At 45.9% G+C, this 20,530-nt stretch overlaps 1 protein-coding gene across 4 annotated transcripts in view; it reads left to right on the forward strand.

Moving 5' to 3' along the window:
- The first annotated feature begins 5,316 nt into the window (after positions 1–5,316).
- LOC136576513 (neurabin-1-like) overlaps positions 5,317–20,530 on the forward strand; it is a 96,695-nt gene continuing 81,481 nt past the window's right edge. For 3 of the 4 annotated variants that reach the window (XM_066575844.1, XM_066575846.1, XM_066575847.1), the window contains exons 1-2: positions 5,317–5,540; positions 9,660–11,377. In XM_066575844.1, the coding sequence (XP_066431941.1) occupies positions 9,842–11,377 (1,536 nt within the window). In that variant the 5' untranslated portion in view covers positions 5,317–5,540; positions 9,660–9,841. Of the gene's footprint in view, positions 5,541–9,656; positions 11,378–20,530 lie in introns of all 4 variants that reach the window. The other variant, XM_066575845.1, reaches the window with a different exon arrangement.

Below are 20,530 nucleotides of genomic sequence, written 5' to 3' on the forward strand. Positions count from 1 at the left end.
GCATCCCCTCCATTTTTACAATGAAGTCAGAAGTGAGCTCAATAGGCGACTACCAAACAGATGGATTGGCCAAGCAAATGGAGATGATAGTGTCAGTGCAAATGTGCTCTTAGATAGTCTGTGGGTGCTATATTAGGTGTGGTTGGTACAAGCTCTGAGAAGCCAATGAATAATATGTGTTAAACTGAAGGGCATCTAATTTCATAATGGCAGCAAAAAAGTTTATATTGTAACTCAGACAAAAGAAGGAGTGACATTCAGATACATTATAACACGTGTCAAATAGAAGGCCCGCGGGCCGAATCCGGCCCGCTGCCTCATGTTATGTGGCCCGTGGCGTGCCGATGTCGCTCACCACTGCAGCGATTACCAGCTGGGGTGCCGCAGCTCCCCGCTGGTAATCATGCTCTTAGTGCTGATCCCAGCTGCACACTGACGTCAGTGTGCAGCCAGGATCCTCCTCCTCCCCTGAGTCCCCTGCTCTTCAGTTCCACAGGAGAGGACTCGGGGAGGAAACGTGCCGGGCGCACACACTGACGTCAGAGTGCATCCGGGCTCAGTGTGAGTAGAGGGGGAGTGACGCTGACAGCTGGGAGGAGGTAAGTATATGGGTTGGGAGGAACTATTATTACTGAGGGTGGCTTATTATTATTGAGGGGGGCTTATTATTATTATTATTATTACTGAGGAGGGCTTATTCTTATTACTGAGGAGGGCTTATTCTTATTACTGAGGGGGGCTTATTATTATAACTAAGGGAGGGTTAATGTTGCTATGGGGGTATTACTACTGAGGGGGTTAATATTACTAATTGGGCCACTGTGGGGATCGTTATTTTTACTGAGACCACTATAGGGCTCAATATTAGGGCTCGTTCACACTGGTGTAATCGTATTTTGGTCGCACAAATACACTGTGTGTTTGCGCAATCGAAAATCGCTTATCCCTGCGTATTTGGGCACACAAAAAACGTAGATGGGTCCACTGAAATGGTGCGCAAATATTCAGTAAATACATAGGTTTTTTGCGCAATCACCACGTATTTGCATGGCCCGTTCACTTCAATGGCCTATTGGGGTGTGTAGTACGCAACAAAATAGGTCATGCTGTGTGAAAATATACATCATGTGAATGAAATCATTGAAATCAATGGCTTCTATTCACTGCATATTATGTACGCAAATACGCTGGTGTGAACAAGCCCTCTCTATACTGTCTTAGGCCCCCTGTCCACGGGCGTTGCAAAGTCCTGCGGTGAACCTCCGCCGCAGGAGTTGGCAGACGAATCTCAGATGGTCAGCCTATCTGACAGATAAACTGACCGCGGAGAATCGCGGCAATTCACAGCATGCTGCGAATTTTCGGCCGCAAGCGGAGAATCGCAATGATTCTCTGCTCGTGGACACGAAATCACGTCCGTGGACAGGGGGCTTTAAAATCGGCCCTTTGAAGGTCACAATAAGCCTGGTGTGGCCCTCGGTGAAAATGAGTTTGACACCCCTGCATTATAACATATCATGTGCTGATAGGTCATTCTCATGGGGAATGTTCATGAGGTAATCAAAAGGGAGGGAATTAACAGATATGCTCAGTAGGGTCTTGCCACATGACAAAGTTAAAAACAGACTACATCATTCATTTGGTTCAAGCTGGTTTTCCTTTGAAGTGTAAAGAATGATCACGTACTGTTGACTTGTCTCTCTGCTAGTTTTGTGTGTTTGATAAGAATCCATTTTTTCCTATTTATGTAGAAACTTCTCTAGATAAGAAACAATACATCACACTCTCATTGTGTATGGGAAATGCTTGCTGACATAAGTGGATTTAGACTAAAATACAAAACGAAATCATACAAGATATAATTTCCCTCACATTAGTGAACCTCTTCCTTGGCCTCCATGCTCCTCGCACCTTATGCCTTGTAATTTTTTTTCTCTGATAAGGTGTTAAAGATAGAGTCTGCATACCACCCTTCCCAACCACCATGCATGATCTGCGAGTACGCATCACAGAAGCCTTTGCATCAGTCAATCGTGATACGCTACAATGTGTATAGTAGGAACTTGAATACAGGTTACATGTGTGTCAAGTGACAAAGGAAACTCACACTGATCACCTCTGATGGCGAAAACACTTTTGATGTTGTGCAACAAAACTTTTTACGTTTCTGCTTTTATTAATATCAAATTTATGTATCTGAGTGTCATCAAGCGTCAGTTATAAGTGTAACAAATCAGGAAGATCATTTGTAATAACCCTAGATAATTGTTGCATGAAGCAGTCATCCAAAGTGTACCATGTGTATAAACTGCAACATAGAGCCTAAGGCCGGTTTCACACGAGCGTGACGGGCTCCGCTGCGGAATATTCCGCAGTGAAGCCTGTCACGGCGCCCCCCAGAGACCCCATACTTACCAGCGGAAGATAGCGTGAAGACGCTTCCCCGCCCACCGCCGTCGCGTCATGTGATACGCCCACCGCGTCACATGACGCGGCCGGCCGTGTCACGTGACGCGCCGGCCGCGTCATATGACGCGGCGGCAGTAGGCGGGGAAGCGTTTTCACGCTATCTTCCGCTGTGTTACAGCGGGAGATAGCGTGAACGGACGGCTTCCATTGACTGCAATGGAAGCCGTCAGCGCGTACACCCGCGGCAAATAGAGCATGCTGCGGGTGAGGACGGGAGATTTCACGGTGCGAAATTCCGCGGTGGAATTCCGCATCGTGAGCATTGTGCTATTAGGTTCAATAGAACCTAATAGCAGGGGGCAACGCAGCGGATTTTTGCCGCGAATGTACGCGGCGTAAATCCGTTCGTGGGAAGGAGGCCTAAGAGTGCCTTCACCCCGGAGAGAAAATGACGTGAGATTTGTACGTTGGAAGATGCACAAATCTTACACAAATATGAACCCCATTCTTTTAAATGGGTTCATTCACATAAGCAATGTTTTCCTGCATGGCACCGCAATGCTATGCAGGAAATAAATTGTGGCATGTCCTATCTTTCTGCGATACCGCTGGTCCCATTGAAAGCAAAAGGGAGAACTCTGCGATCCTCTGCCGTGGCTGTGACAGCTGTGGCGGGGGATTACCTTCATCCGCGCAGTGATGCGAGGCTGTTTTCTCATGAAAACACCTCGCATCCATGGGGCTTTCACATGGTGGCAAGTGCAATCTCGGGGCGTGAATCATGGCCTGATATTACCCTCGCCAGTGTGTAGGAGCCCTAAGGCCGGTTTCATACAAGCGCAAATGTAATTTTCTGCTGAACAAACACCGGTCTGTATTTGCCCAATAGAAAATAATAGCAATATGGAGGTAAAAATGGAAGACATAGTTCATGCTGCATTTATAAAAAATGGCCGCGTGAAACATGGACCACATACGGAGCTAAAATATTGTCTTCTGAAAGCGACCTTATTAGAGATGAGCGAACCTACTTGTTTCGAGTAATTACTCGATCGAGCACTGCGATTTTCGAGTACTTCCGTACTCGGGTGAAAAGATTCGGGGGGGCGGGGGGAGGCGTGGCGGAGCGGGGGGTAGCAGCGGGGAACAGGGGGGAGCCCTCTCTCTCTCCCTCTCCTCCCCACTCCCCGCTGCAACCCCCCACTCACCCATGGCGCCTCCCGAATCTTTTCGCCCGAGTACGGAAGTACTCGAAAATCGCAGTGCTCGGGGGGGAAAGGGGCGTGGCCGAGTAGGTTCGCTCATCTCTAGACCTTATGTAACTTGTTAGCACATATGGAAATAATACAGCAGGTACCCTATAAACCAGACTGTCCTTGCTCCTGAAGACCTTTAGCATCCTTGTAGTACAGAAATACCTATTTACGATAACGTCATTTCTTCTTTATTCTCCGCTTGAATTTGGAAGGGGTTAAAGGGAACCTGTCACCTCCCCCTGAAGTGATGGCGCTGTTAGGGGACGTGAACCAGAGTTGGGTGATGTATTTTTTTATAGTCACCCGATTCCGCGATCCAGCGGTGTCTCCCTCTGTAGTCGGCGCGTGGTATGAGAATCGGACTCATTTCAGAGTCCCATGTACCTTCTCCTATACAAGTCCATGGGAGAGTGTGGGCACAGGACTCTGAAAAGGGTCACATTTTCGGTAGGCATGTGAACTGTGCAGGTGGGCACCATGGGAACCAGGAATCGGGTATGAAAGATACATCACCCGGCTCTCTTTCACCTCGCCTAACAGCGCCATTAGGGCATATACAAAAATACGCTCGCCTCAGCATAACATATTTGCGCAGTGAACAAGGCTGCTTTGTAGCATACTACTGTACGTTTTTGCGCACACAGGGCCGGTTCATATGTGCGTGTGACATCCCCCACCCCGATTGGATCGGATTCCAAAACATTAGTTCAGATGGGTGATTTACCGGTGCGTAAAATCAGCCGGCAAAGATGGCGCATACGGTGTCCTATATTTTGCGGGAATACGCCGTCCATTCCCATAGAATCCTATGAGAGCCGTCAGGAAAGGGGGAGGGAGTTTAGCAGCGGCTCACGTTGCTAAAGTCCCTCCCCCTCCTGGCAGCTCCCATAAGAGGGAGGAAGTTTAGCGCACTGGCTCTGCTAAGCTCCCGCCCCCTCTCTTTGCCAGCAGTTGGCAAGGGGCAGAGAGGGGGAGGGAGTTGAGCAGAGCTGAACTCTCTCCCCTGGCCGACGGTATTCCAGGCTGCGGTGTATTGTACGTTGCACCCGGTCGTTGGAATGGGCAAGAAAACGGGAGATGCAGATGTGACTTGTTCTCGTTCGTGTGATTTTTGGACGCAATACAGGCGGCCAAAAATCACAGTGCCCCTGTGAAAGAGCCCTTATGCATGTGCGCAAATACGCAAAAAGATGGAGCTGGTCCTATTTTTTTGTGAGCACACGAAATGCGCGCAAAAAAACGTTAACGAGAGCGAAGCTATTGACATCAATGGGTTTAATTCTCTGTATATTGCGCTTATATGTTACGCTCAGATCTGAAGAAGCCCTCAGTTAGCTTATGGTGCCTCAGACAAGTGACAGGGTCTCTGAATTGAACCCCTCTTTTACGAGGAGCCCCCATAGAAGCCCCTGATATATCCTTTGCCTTCAGACAACACTACAAGGCTTGCTGGGACATCTAGTTCCCCAGTCGCCTCAGGTGGTCAGCATGGAGCTGCGGGATTACGTGCTCATTCCCGCGCCCTTTAGGCCGCACACGGGAGCGCGCCCTGGGAAGTTCTCCTCCGCCGCTTCCTCCTCCCCTCCCGTGTCAGAGGCGGGCGGGAGCGCGCACTGCTCGCAGCCTTGGATTGGCTGGCTGTCGGGGACGCGCTCGGCTTGGCAGTTAGTTATTTGGGAAGAACGAGGAGGAAGAAGGAATCGGAGCCCGGGGGAGGAGGGAAAAGTGATGGCGGCGCGGCTAAGAGTGGCATAAGGAGCCCTCATTAACGCTAAGTACTCCCCCCAAGTCCCGGTTGGATTATTCCTTGCTTTCATATCACTATTTGGGACGGATCCAAAGCACGCCTTCCGCAGGGGGATAACAGGAGTTCAGGTAACTTTACAAAGTTTCCTCCGAGGTCGTACCAAAAGTACTTGCGAGCACGGGTCGGTCCGGCCGCTTTGTGTTGAGAGGTGTTAATGGGGGTCCCAACTTGCAGCCTTGTGCCTGTTAGTTCTACTCCCCCCATTGGCTCCTCTGCATCATCCACATCCATTGTGTGTTCTTCATTGTCTCATCCTGAGATCCCCCAGCTGGGCTGCCTTCCAGAAAGACTTGGAAGCTCTTTGTAGTACTTCAATGGAAGTCTCCGAGCCTTGGACAGTATCAGCCCAAGTTCAAGAACAAATTGTCTTTACCAGGGAAGAGCTGGTGGGCATTTTTAATGGAATTTCTGTTTTATACCATCCCTTTAATAATATTTGTATATTGATATAGAGCTAACTGATGACTTCTATGACCAACGATTGCACCTGGCTGGGGTTGTAGTACCATGCTTGTACGCCATAGGAGGGCACTGAGCCATGCAGTGTGTGCCACTCAGGATGCCGCTCGTCTGGCATTCGCTGCAGTTCTCATCTGATCTTGCACTGTGCCACAACAACACTTTGTAGAAGTCGTTGGGAAGACAATGCAAGAACGGAGATCAACGTTTCCTTTGCTTTTAAAGGAGAAAATGTTGCAGACGTGTCTTTTATTTATTTTTATACAGTATCAGCGCAGATGGTCAGGAGGGCACTACAAGTGACAGCAACCCTTGACAGCTTCTGTTCCCCTTTAGCGAAGTGGAGCAGCTGATGATGTAATATTGAGCATAAATGGCCCCTACATCCCTAAGACCTTAGGGTACTTTGCTGTGTGCCAGAATTTGGCCGCAGGACGCATTGCAACACACGGCTGGAGCTGCGGAAATCTGCACTAAGGTCTGAGGGTCTACATGTGGATTTTGATGCAGAATTAAAGGTGTTTGGTTACTTGACAACATCCCTTTAATAGGGCTGCCTAAAGCCAAATAATTGCGCAGTGCTTAGACCGCTGCTGGGATCCAGCGCCGCTGTGGTCTTGCTGATGTCACCGGACTTCAGGTGACCGCTGCAGCGTCACGTTCCCAAACGCCTAACACCATTGTGAATGAGAATGAGCCGCACTTCTACAGCCTCTGATTGGCTGCGATGGTCCCCTGCCTTCCCATGTTGACAACTGTCACAGCAAACACCGGGACTACAATGGCGCTGCAGTGCTGGATCCCCACAAAGGGGTAAGCACTGCTCAGTTTATTATTTTACTAAGGGCAGCCCTGTTAAAGGCATGTTGGTCAGTAACTGGACAACCCCTTAAAGCAATCTTCAGTACCGCATTAAAATCTGCATGGAGGCATTTGGATTTTGATGCAAAACTTCTCACATGTTGCGGCAGCCAAATTTTGCCCATGTGAAAGGTGGCTGAAAATCACAACACCGCTGTGAGAGAGGCCTTATAAATGCTTCTGGCTGGAGTAATCATCACCTTCCCACTGGATCAGTGCTAAATGCTACTTTGGAGAGGATTTGGCAGCTGGGACCCCCATTGATTGCCTGGATGTGTTCCTGCTAGCCACCAGAGTGACGCGGAGCAGCAGTCAGCCTTGTGCTCTGCCGCTCTGTTTAAAGTCTACGGCATTTAAATTGACCCTCCAGTCCTAGGGACTAACCTGAGCTGGGACGGGAGGGAGGCGCAGGGCTCCTTGGCTGCCCTGTTTGTAGTGTTTGCTACAAGTCTGCTGAAGATGCTTTTACGCAAACCGATTATCATTAAGAATAAATAAAAAAAATTGCTTGATCACTTGAATTTTTTTACAATAATCATTTAGTGTTCACAGGTAAACGATTGAATAATTTGTTCACTTCTTGTTCATCGATCATTTCTTGCAAGCATAAAAGTCATCGTTGGCTTGTTTGCTAATCATTTGGTTTAAATATCAATCAGTTGTTCTCATTCACCGGTACAGCGAACTGAACAATCCTGTAAAAGTACAAAACCTATTTGTGTTTAGACTGAACACCTGCGCAAACTGTGTCATCGTGTGCGCAAATGTTTTCTTGCTGCGTGTAAAAGTACCCTAATGTAGGTCCCTCTTTGGTCTTCCCAATTGGCTACAGGGCTCCTCCTACTGTCCTGTGCATCACTTCACACTGCTCTTCAGTTGGCCAGCCAATTAGAACAGCATGTGGCAATTTAGACCACCAAGTGTACATAGGGTAGCCAGAGAAGTGCTGCTGCCAACTTACTAGACTGAGGCGGTGCCGAGGAATGGCAAATCTGTAGCAGAACACCACAAACTGAGGACGGCAGGCCCTATTACTCCCACCCCCATTCTAGTTCTGAGACCAGAGGGTCCCTTTAATAAAAGTATATCTCATATTTCACTTGGGGTTGTTCACATCAGTGCTGGAGGTTCCCTTCGGAACGTCCATTATTGAATTCCGTTAAACAGGCGGAAACAGTGCTGTATGCTGCGCTATTTCATCCTGTAAAATGCCAGCGGGCCGGAAGCCTCACAAGCCTAGTTGTAGTCAGCGGTCTGTTCAGCGCGGTTGGCTGCCGTCATCAGACCGTTCCATTCAGCTAGAGGATGCATAACCGAGCAGGAAAATGTAACCTCTTGGTGTTAGTCTGAAGCGGTTAATAAAAATAGAGATGTAACTTGTCACTATGGGTATTTCTAGACCTTCTGTGGGATCTTAAATTGATATCCTCTTTTGTAGTTCCCTAGAGCTTGATGGGCTGGAGGTTATCTAATCTGGTTTCTCAAACAGTGGGCCTCATTTATCAAAACTGCCTAATTTGCCAGAGCTCAGCTTTTTGTTTTATTTCTAGAGATGAGCGAGCGTACTCGGAAAAGCACTACTCGCTCGAGTAATTTGCTTTATCCGAGTATCGCTGTGCTCGTCCCTGAAGATTCGGGTGCCGGCACGGAGCGGGGAGCTGCAGGGGAGAGCGGGGAGGAACGGAGGTAAGATCTTTCTCTCCCGCCCGCTCTCCCCTGCTCCCCGCTGCGACTCACCTGTCAGCCGCAGCGGCACCCGAATCTTCAGGGACAAGCACAGCGATACTCGGATAAAGCAAATTACTCGAGCGAGTAGTGCTTTTCCGAGTACGCTCGCTCATCTCTATTTATTTCTCAAACTGCTCTGGTAAAGTGAAAGTTGCGCTGTGATTGGTTGCTATGGGCAACAAAGAAAGTTTTGAAAAATAAGTCCAGTATGTTATAAAGATGTCTGTAGAAGCTTGATCCCAAAGGGGTGTTTTCACACCTGCTTCGGGGGCTCTGTCTTCCGGCTCCGTCATGGAAGGGGAATCTCTATGGCCGAACGGTTCTGTCATGGGGTGGAACCGAACAGCTCTGAACAGACTCCATTGACTATAATGGAGTCTGTTCGCTTTCCACTCAGCTGCCTGGTTTTTAGCTGGAAGAAAAAGCGCTGCACACAGGGCTGTTTATTCCGGTATTTTGTGCTGGACCGGCGACAGAACCTTAGACTGAAGCTTCCATTACAAATGTGAAACCATCCTAACATGTTACGCTAGGTTCCATCATAAATGGCAGGAAGCGCGGTATTCAACATTATTTTTGTTTTCCCGATAGAATGATGGACCCCACGGTGGAAGCCTGATGGACCCCATCCTAGTCAGTTGGTTTTGTCAGGCGCTGTTGATGTATGTTATTTGATGGGTTCAGCACTGCTGTCATCATTTTTCCGTTCCCATGACGGAGCGAAAAGAAGGAAATGCACGTGTGAACCCGGATGTAATCATATTAAAAAAATAATTGAGGAAGTGACACTTTTATGTCAAGTTTTATTTCTGATACAAACTATCTCGAAAGATATTTCTGTCTCCTACAGGCAGGAGACTTGTAGTCCCGGTACAACCTAGCTGGCTTAGTCTTGGTTATTGGCGTCTGGTGTAGCTGGTCATTTGCAGAACATATGTTTAACCTTTATTGTTGTCATATATATATATTCCAGATTTTATACCACTTAACTTGATTCCTCCTATTACGATTATTAATGAAGGGCTTGGTGTTCTTGTATATCATTTATGCAGATGTGTCTTGTACTTCAGTACATCTCTGCTTATCATGGAAAAATGTTTAGTTCCCCTGTATGAATTTCTTCTTCTTTCGTTCAGCAGATGGTCGTCCTGTGGCAATGAAATTAGACAGACAGCTGAGTGCGGAGCGAGTGATTCACTGCTTGGGATTTCCCATGAACCCAGCGCTGCATTAATTCCTAAGATCCTTGTGTCCATGTAGAGAGGGGAGTGACGCTGTACGTTTTATCAAGCAGGGCAATTTCGTGAAAGGAAAAAAAAAAATGATGAAAACAGAAGGCAAAGGGGAGAGGACCCTCAGGAGTGCTTCTCCGCACAGGAATGCATACAAGTCTGATTTCCATGCTATCAAGTGCTCATTTGATGGGGTCAAACCAGAAATCTCTCCAAAGCCTACATCTTTGAAGTTAAATGCTAATGGAGCACAAGGGGACCTTAACCGAGGCCGTGCCTCCTATGGTAATCGGGTACATAAGATCAAGAATATGTTCATGCAGATGAGCTCATCTCCTCCTGAAACAGTGGAAAGCAAACTTATAAAGCCTGAGGTTTCTCCTTCTCCACCGACAAACACTTCTTCTGTAAGTGTGCAAAAAAACAATGCCTTAAACATTAGCCCCGAGTTGCCAAGTACAGATAAAGCCGTCAAAACGGTTGAAGAAGTAGATTTGGACAAAGCAGCTTTGGCAGAGAAGTTTTCAGAAACCAGGAAACTTTTTGAAAGGAATCTTAACCGCCAAACTACTTTTGACAAGGCTTCTCCAACCAAGGAGGACAAGGTGACGAAGTCTGACCGCAGACATGGGTCTGTTGAAATGGAAAGTGCCTCTTGCGATCGTAGCCCCAATAGTATTTCTTCAAACTCTGCCATGTCTACGTTATCTGAAAACATCAGCAACCGGTCCACATCTTCAACATCATCCTCTTCCTCCTTAAACGCAGGGCCTATAAGCAGGAGATTAGAAAGTTTTCTTGCTGACAGTGATGGAGAGGAACATAAAGACTTGTCCAAGACCAATGAAATTTTGATAGAGTCCCGTAGTACTGCTTCTTCTGTGACCATAAACCACTCTGATGCCTTGACTGATAAAGGGCTAAATAATAATGATGGGACCAAAAACATTACTGCTCAGGACCAACCAGTAGAAGAGGACCTGAGGTTAAATGTTGAGGCTACAAAAAATGCTTTAATGCAAGACGAATCCCATTCTCTTCAGAATAACAATGCGCTTCCAGGTACAAAAGAAGTTGGCGCCGAGGCTCCCGTATTGGAGAAAACTCGGACTCAGATGGTGCGAGCAGAACTTGTGGTATTACAAAATGAATCTTCTGAGAGTGAAGAAGATGCAATCTTAAAAGATGATGTATTTGAGGATATAAAGCCACTTGGTCCAAAGCCATGTCTAAATGATAGCTTCCAAATTGCAGAAAGAAAAGTCAAGGAAGAACGTAAGAGTTCTATGGAAGACCTAACAAGGGCTGGCACAGAGGCTGTCACAAAGCCAACAGATGAAGAGGTGGAGAGCGATGACGAGGATGAAAGTGAATTTGAAGAACCCATTGATGGCAACAAAAATTTAATACGCTACTCCACTGAGGCTTTTGGTATTGAAAATGCAGCCTTCGATGACGATAGAGACACTGAAGGAGAACCTCATGCAGCCGAGAACGAGAAGCTCGTAGTAAATGAAGATGCGGATTATGATTTCAGCAGCGACTATGAGGAAGTACCTGGTCTGTCGGAGGAAGAGGACTTGGTGCCTACAAGAAAAGTAAAGTTTTCCACAGCTCCAATTAAGGTATCCAGAGTTGTATCTTTAAATTTTCTGCTGTTCCATATATGTGCTATGTTGTGTTGTGTTTTTCTTTGTGTTCCTTCCCACAAACGCTGCAAACTCTGTCTATAGATTCTTTACAGACTGCAGACTTTCCTGACTTTACTATTTGATAACCATAGAAGAGCGCAGCAAATAATCAATTTAAAAACAAAAAATGGAAACTTGCCCGGCCGGGGATCTCTGCGTACCTGTCCGCAGTGTTTTCATCTGTATATACGGATGGGCGGGGCGCCTGGCACATGCTCAGAACAGATGATGCAGCACCGTCACTAGGCGATGATGCGGATTCCACGGCCCATCTGTACCTGCCCCTGATGCAGCCAGTAGAAGACCCGACAGGGACGTCATCAGTTAAGTCCCATAAACCTGCTGGGGTCTTCTATATTAGACCATGTGACAGGTTTAAGGGACGTCACCAGGTCTTCTGGCCTGCTGACATTACCTGTCAAATGCTATAGAACCGAAGAGGCGATCAAATGCCACAGTGAGCATATTGATTTTATATAGTTTTGGGCACATGGGGCCCAAAATCATATAGAAAAAAAATTAATTAAAAAACCTCTTTAAAGTGGGAAATATAAAATGATAAGTAAAAATACAGATTTTTAAATACAATTTGAAGGGGTTATCCAGTACTTTTAAAATTGGGTAGACCATCCGTATTAGATCAGTGGCTGTCCAACACTTGAAACAACCAGTGATCAGCACGTCGGAGATTGCTGTGTCCCCTTTATTCTTTTTGGGGCACAGCTCTGTACCTTTAGTAGTGGCTGTGACTGGTATTACAATTCACTACAGCGCCATTCCATTCAATGATGAGGACTGTAATACAAGCCACCGACACTACTGAAAATACGGTGGCTTTACATGATAAAAGTAGAAGGGGCCGAGATTTCGACCCCACCGTACAGACATTGATGGCCTATCCTTAGGCCATTTTCAGACAAGCGTATTATGAATGAGTCTGGCCCTGAACTTGGATCTGCCTATGATGCAGTGAGTTTGGATCAGTGTTATTTTTCAAGGCTAAGTAAAGGCCCTTGAATTTTTGTGTTGGAATTTGAAAACTCTTAGGTGGCCGAGAGATAACCAAAGTAATTTCTTAGATCCAGTTCCTTACCCTCTTTTTCATGTTTACCATCTTGAGGAACAACCATTATTGACTACTGGTTGCACTGTAGTTGGATAACTGTTAGATAGTAGATAGGTTCTATTGGTTGAGTGAAACCTGTCTAAATCAACGTAGTATGTCTTGAACTGCAGGGACCACAATCTGATCTACCGGCCTGTTCGATGACCTTAAAGGAGATGTCCCGAGGCAGCAAGTGGGGTTATACACTTCTGTATGGCCATAATAATGCACTTTGTAATATACATTGTGCATTAATTATGAGCCATACAGAAGTTATAAAAAGTTTTATACTTACCTGCTCCGTTGCTAGCGTCCTCGTTCCCATGGTGCCGACTAATTTTCGGCCTCCGATGGCCAAATTAGCCGCGCTTGCGCAGTCCGGGTCTTCTGTAGTCTTCTATGGAGCCGCTCGTGCCAGAGAGCGGCTCCGTGTAGCTCCGCCCCGTCACGTGCCGATTCCAGCCAATCAGGAGGCTGGAATCGGCAGTGGACCGCACAGAAGAGCTGCGGTCCACGAAGGCAGAGGATCCCGGCGGCCATCTTCAGCAGGTGAGTATGAAGACGCCGGACCGCCGGGATTCAGGTAAGCGCTGTGCGGGTGGGTTTTTTAACCCCTGCATCGGGGTTGTCTCGCGCCGAACGGGGGGGGGTTTAAAAAAAAAAAAACCCGTTTCGGCGCGGGACATCTCCTTTAAGGTTTGGTGTCCTACTGTCAGCCAGGGACCCCCCGACAAAGTCTAGTGGACCCAAGTTGAGGAAACTCTGTATTAACACAACCAACACTCCTTTTTGTAAAGCTTCTAATAAGGACTCTGCTTCACAGTGTACTCCATGATGTGAAAACCACTGCTAATTATTAAGTGCGTAGGTCTAGTATTGTATAACATGACCATTACAAGACTCTGACAACTTAATGGCATGTTTTAGCAAGTTATGAAACAACTGTATACATTTGATGGGCTAATGTATGTGTTTCACTTGGTACTAATTACCTCTTTTGTACATTCGTGAAGGTCGTGTAAGGATCTGTTGACATTGGTGTTTTTAGGTTTCCGCCAGCAATTCCACTATTTTGTGAGGGCAAAAGTAAGAGTTGCAGTGCTGCTCTTATTTTTCAAAATGCCAGAATCCTGGTGGACCCCGGTATACCTCAGTGGTATGCAGCAGCATTAGTTGGGATTTATTTGAAAATGTATTTTGTGTTGCCGTCCTAGCCAATTTATTTTTATTTATTTTTGTTTTTAGCATTTCTTGCATCTAGTCAGAACATAAACTGCTAAATGTCGTCTGCATACAACAGTTGCTGACCTATTCCAAAAAAAAAAACAACTTTTTTTTTTTTTCAAGACCCAAAATTGCAGACCCATATATACTGCCAAATGTGTTTACTAGGTTAGGAGTATTTAAAGGTAACATGTCCTTTTTTTCCACCCATTGAACTATCTTCAGCACGCTGTCAGACACCAAACCACATTTCTCAAACGCTGTTTTCTATGTTTGCTCCTTTCACTTGATTCCCTGTCATGCTCTAGAGGTCTCCTCTGTGTATTAGTCAGTTCCATGCAGTACAGTCCTCTCTCTGATCGTGAGATTGTTTGTTTTACTTTCAATCAATCCCGTAATGCATTAGTTTAGGTTGTACTATTTTATTTTTCTGCCTCCGGGGGTGGGGGGAGGTCATCAATACTTTGTATTTTCAACTAAATAAGCTACATAGCACAAGGATACAATCAATAGGGTGAGCTGTGATCTCCTCTATTACAATTGTGTGACCGGGTCTAGGTGATCATCAGCAGTAACTGCAATTGTGTCTGTATTATCCTCTGAGCAGTTTCTGCGGTAGATCCATGTAACTGCAGCTCACAGACTGTGAAATTTGAGTAGAAAATGAATACATAATCTATAAGTAGATCTGAGCTGGTCAGAACTGAGATCAGACGACCATCTGAGGGAAAAGAGGCTTCCGACAGAAAGGGATAACTAACCAAGGTAACCCCAGTATTATATATATATATATATAGTAGATGGCTACATAATGTGACTAAAAAACAAAACACCGGAGTGACCCTTTAACATGTTTTCCGTTTGTCAATACCGCCCAAATACCTTAAAAATAGGCTTCCTTGCAGAGCAGCGCATGTGCAGCAAAAAGGCAAAAGAGATGGCGAATGCACGAGATTTGGATGACGTAGGGGACAATCGAGGGCCAGAAGAGCGTTGTTTCAAAGAACCCTTCGGGCTGTTGCACGGTTCTAGCATGACTACTTGCCTGTTAAGTCCTCATTGGAATACGGTGTGGGAGTTTATAAAGTAGGTTTCCTAAGGGCTCCTGCACACTGGCGAGAGCAATATCTGGATGTGATTGACGCCCCGATATCGCTCTCGCAATCCTTCTGGAAGCCCTGGATGCAAGGCGTTTCCACAGGGAAACAGCCTCCCATCCCAGCAGGGCTGAAGAAATCTCCTGCTGTGATTGTCACAGCCACGGCAGGAGATGGTGGTCTTCTCCCACTGATTTCAATGGGGCCAGCGGCAGCAGTGCCAGCCCCATTGCAATCAATGGAACACTGTCACTGAAGGAATCCCCTGCTGCACTTGTCACAGCTGCAGCAGTGGATCCTGATGTCTTCAATGGGGGCTGCAGCAGCAACGCCGGCCCCATTGAAAACAATGGGAGATAATCGCGACCCTCTGCCACTGCTATGACAGCAGTGGCTGGAGACTCCCTACGACCAACTATTTATTTATTTTTTCTACAGTTAGGCGAGTTCACATAAAGATTGGACATGCTGCGATTTTCGCTTACGTGCTGCATGGCAAGCGTTAAAACATCGCACATGTGAATCGCACGTGAGCCATTGGAAGCCATTGTCTTAATAATTTTGCGATTTCTCGCCGCGCTGGGGAAATCGTGCGATTTCATTGCCAGTGTGAAGGCACCCTAGGTGTGACAATTTGTTGTTGGCCATTGTGGTTTGGTGGCTGACCGCACGCTGGGCATGTTTCATGAGTAAGGAGTTGATGGGTTCCCTTTTAGTACGTGGCGTAAGCTGATGAGATGTTCCCATAATGGCGCCGCTACAATAGCACGTGTATGTAAATGACGTGGCGGTCTTGGCTAATTGGCCTAGAGAGACTGTGGCCACGATTATTGCACATCTCCTACTAAGGACAGGTTCACATGGCAGATTCTGGCGCAGAAATTTCTGTGCGGAATTCGTGTGTAAAACCGTGGCAGAAATCGGAGGCTTTTCTACTATGGCATTTTATATATTTTGTTTGTGTGGCTCCAACGTGGATTTAGCGCTGTCACTGGCAAAATCCACCTGCTAAATTACCAACCTATTTCTGCATGAATCTGCATGTGTAAGTGACGTGTAGCTTCTCACGGATCCACATGGAAATGCTTTAGAAGTTACACATACGTTTGTGCACGGATCAGCGTGACAAAGTGCCCATCGGTTTGTACAAAAAAAACCAAAAGCGCACATATCAAGTTTACTCAGTGGGTGCGTTTGCTGTCCGTACCCATAAAAAATGCAGACTGTAGTACGGCCATGTGAATGGGCCCTTAGGGTTCATGATACTGAACGTACAGCCAGACATATGGGATATGACTATACGGGTGTGTGCATCTGTCATAGACTACAGTTACTAAATATATACAACATCGTATAATTGTAACTGGTGTTAATTTATCTTTAAATGGCAAAAACTAGTGACCGGCAGAAGGGTATTTGAGGCTCTGCAGGGAGGGACAAGACACCTCTAGGATACAATATGCTGACATTTTTGATAAAATTAATTTTTGATTGGAAAGAACATTGCATTCTCCTACCACGCACTTATACCGGCAGAGAGGGTTACTATGGTAACCCCATGTTATTTGCCCTTTTTTATTTGTATTTTTGTGAAGTACAGGGACACTGGCGTATCAGGCTTCCGTTACACTGTTATTCTAGGTATGGTCAGGTCTGTTATTGTATATCTGCCGTCCTATGATTTTACTCGTATGCACAGCAGTCCGAAAGTGTTGCTTTATACCGTCTGCATAGCGCTGTCTACATGTATATTAGTGGTTGTAGTGCAATATGGCTTACCTGACGGTATTGGTGTATCTTGACGCCACCGGAAGCTAGGGGTTTGACAGGAGAAACGCCCCTGTCACACCCCCAGCTAAAGGTCCTAGAAGCTGCTGCAGTGGATGAGGGGCAGAACCGGGCTGTCATGTATGTGAGCCATGGACCCTGTCTTCCCCGCGGCTGTGTTGCAACGCTGGTTTCTATAACCTTGTTCAGTGGATGAGGGGCAGAAGTGGAGTGCACTGCGATCCCTCTTGTGCTCTTGAAGTGTGCGGCTGCCTGTCACTGTCTCTGTGGCCTCTGCCCTGTTGCCCTCCTGCTGGCGGGCACTAGCTAACAGTGATATCGGGAGGATGGTGGCCAACTTCTGCTGTGCCGCCGGGAGGGGCTGGCTGCTGCTGCGTTCAGGGAGCCCAGCTTCCCCCCCCCCCCCCCCCCCCCCCCGGTCATTCTTGACTCCACCAGTACTTGCTGGTGGCATCAAGATACACATACTGCCTCTGACGATGGGTTTATTCACCTGTATTTTTTAACTTTTTTGCTCCATATTTTGTACCAAAAGAGTGCAACGAAACTATGGCATGGGACCGGAAAATTCTGGCTTGATAGCGTTGATATCTGAGCACAAAACTAGGATTAGTGCTGAAAACTATGTAATATTTATAGCAGTTGTTCTGAGTACTACAGGCTTATCTTATGGACGTGAATGGGACTGTAATTCTCAGAATGGCTGCTATAAATAATGCGGCGTCCTAAGTGCGAACAGGATTGTGCCGAGACGTTGAAGAGGTTGCGGCCCCTTCGATCAGCAGGGATCCTGAGTGGCGACCCACACCGATTAGATCATTTAATTTTTTAAGTCTGGATAACTGATGTAAAGTTGTCCCGAAGACGACGACGTCTTATATTTGGCCTAGAGATAGTCGGTGCGATTACTCAGTCTCTCATGAATATAATCTGTTTTTGCTATCTCTTGGGCTTTTATGTATTTCCCAGCAGATTTCCTCTGCTCTCGCTCCCCACACAGACTTCTGAATGCCCCTTTCATCCTTTTATTGCTATGTTTGTTTTGTGACTTTGTCCTTTCCAACAGTATTCCTTGTCTTTATGTGGGTTTCCTCACAGTAGTTGCTATGCTGACTTGCAGCTGTGCTTAGCGCATCAAACTTTTTAATTCTATCCATAAATAGAGAAAGTCTCTGTCTCTGAAATGCTCATGTTAAACAGTTACATCAGCGCAAAAGACATGGAAAAGTTTTTTGGCTCTCTAACTTCCTAACCCCCCTCCCTTTTCAATCAAGATCGATGAAATCTGTGGCATTTCTGAAGTTGCCGGTTACATAGTGATCTAGTTTGAGTTTAGGAAGGCTGTGGGATGTTTGGGTGTTGCAGCTGTAATCTTGGTCTCATCACAGTTTTATGGCACCAACCTTACAAGTTGTTACAGGCAGCCTGTCTCGTGAATGAGAAATAGTCACCGATTTATTGCTTTATTCTGTATTTCCTATTTACTCACCTTTTATAGCATGTTTAAATATTTTTGGTCAGTGTTCATTCTACAAATGTTTCTTATTCATCACAATCGTAACCGATTGTCACAGTTATGACTCTATGTAACAAATTCTGCTCTGTGACATCTGTGTTTGTCATTGGCAATGTGTGCCTTCTCCCTATGTCACCATTATAATGGAAGCCCGCCTTTTGCTTCTAGATAACTTTGTCCACAGCTGGTTGGACAAATATTTGTTCCTCTTTTCTAGCAGTTTGTTTGACAAGGATGATCCTTATTTGGGAAGTTTGTCTTCTCTGCAATTCTAAGTGCTTGAGAACAAACATTTTAATTTGCTTGTGAAGTAAGGATCTAATTGTTGAGTGAGAGGCATTGTTCTTCCCGGATTCTTTTGTATGTCTTACCGGTTTCATGCGAATGTTTTACTTTTCCAGCTTTGAAGTTTTTATAGGATGTTCTTGTAAAGTTGATGTAGCGACATGGTATGAGAACTGTGCGGTGGAAGTGTAGCCGCTGTATTGCCAGTCCTGTTCAATGAGGGTTATAAATCCATGTTAATACTTTCCTACAGCTTTAGGTTTGAAGCTTTGCAAGAAAAACTGCGAGGGATGGAAAAAAAAAAATCACCTAGATGTAGATGTCCTTGAGTTATTAAAGGGAGGCTGCCATCACCGTTGGGTGCCATAAACTATGTTTACAAAGGTGAGGGAACAGGGAGTCTGGAAAGCAGTTTTACATACTCAACGGATACCCTGCTCCTGCGCTGTCCCACCCCACGAAGTTGGCACACGTACGCAGTGTGAGTCTTTTTGGATGGCTCTGTGCACGGTCTCCATGCATCTCTATGGGGGAATGCATACACAGAGCTGTCTGTAAAGAGTCATGCTCACAATCCCAGTCAGTCAGTTGATTGAAGGGGCCATGGTGGTCATGCGAGCGCTGCAGCATCTTCATTGTTCACATCAGAGCATGAAATAGGTCAGTGTTCAAGGCTGTCATATTTATAGCGGCCTTGTCTTATTGAAGCGCATGGGACAAGCTTGTAGTACTTAGAATGGCCGTTAGAAATAATCTAGCGTTGGGGGTGCGAACAGGATTGTAACGAGGTTTAAATGCCAAAGAGGCTGAAGCGCTCGCATGCTGCGTCCATGCACCAACTTCATGCAGCCACAGCATAGAAACGGGGCATCTGGCGGGTATAAAACGCAGCTCCCCAGACTCTCCATTCGCTCACCTTGGAGTGCCTTTAAGGTGGAAATACACATGGCATACATTTTCCTTTTTAAAGGGTTGTCTAAGATTAAAGAATTGGGAAAAATGGTCTTTAGTGTGATTTTTTTCAACCAGCAATAAGGAAGATGAAACAATACCTCCGCAACGCCACTATTCCATCTCCCTTATTTGCATATTACCCAGAGGAGCATGAATGGCCTTAAGTCTCCTCACTCACCTTCTAGGTGCTCTCCCTAAGGAGAAAAGATAGTGTTTTCAACTGGAATTGATGGAGTTGCGTGGAAGTATTCATTAAAAAGTCTTGCTATGAATAATATATATATATATATATATATATATATATATATCTATCTATCCTGCACCAGCTGAATTGCGTTCAGCCAACAGAATTTAGTTTTTCTGCACGGTTGTATAGTAATATAACCTGCTACGGGGATCAGGACTATTGCTTCCAGTTCTTGATATGGGAGGCCTACAGGCAGGAGAGCTGCGTACTGCAGTACATTTGTGGTAATGCTGGTTTGTGAGCGCCTGTTCAGAAACAGAAAATTACAGGGTATTCGCAGAGAGTTTCTAGCACACATCACACCGATGTTTAGAGTGAGGCCGTAGGTTGGCCCTATTTGATGTACCGGCTGCTCTTTAGGGATGATGTGGGTGAGCGGAAATGTGTTTTGTTGTGTGTTTTGAGGACGCTCCCTTTTAATGTGCTGTATTGTGGCAGTACAAGTTCTGTATTGTCTGCATGTCACATAATGGTTCTGTAAACCTTTTATTAACCTGCTAATTCTAGTCATGTAGATCACTTTATCTGTAGATTATCTGGGATTTATATTATGTTAATTTGTCACTTTTCAGAGATTCTCTATGAAGTCTAATCTAGTCTTTACAATCCCTTTTGTTCCCTAGTTGACATCAGGGTTTGTGGGCTGTCCCTGTTGGGTACACCAATAACCATGATCTACCAATATTGGTAGACCCAACTGTCTAATGTACATGGTCATCTACCAATTCTCACCCTGATGCCAGATTTTGGGGGATAATAAGGATCAGGTATGTTGGATTTCAACATACCTAATTTTTATTTTTTGCTCTCATAGGAGGTAAGGCTTCAAGTTCGGCTTGTACACTGAGCCAAACTTGCATGTCTTTGGGGG

Source organism: Eleutherodactylus coqui, chromosome 8 (genome assembly GCF_035609145.1).
Source record: "Eleutherodactylus coqui strain aEleCoq1 chromosome 8, aEleCoq1.hap1, whole genome shotgun sequence".
In the NCBI taxonomy this organism is placed as follows: Eukaryota; Metazoa; Chordata; class Amphibia; order Anura; family Eleutherodactylidae; genus Eleutherodactylus; species Eleutherodactylus coqui.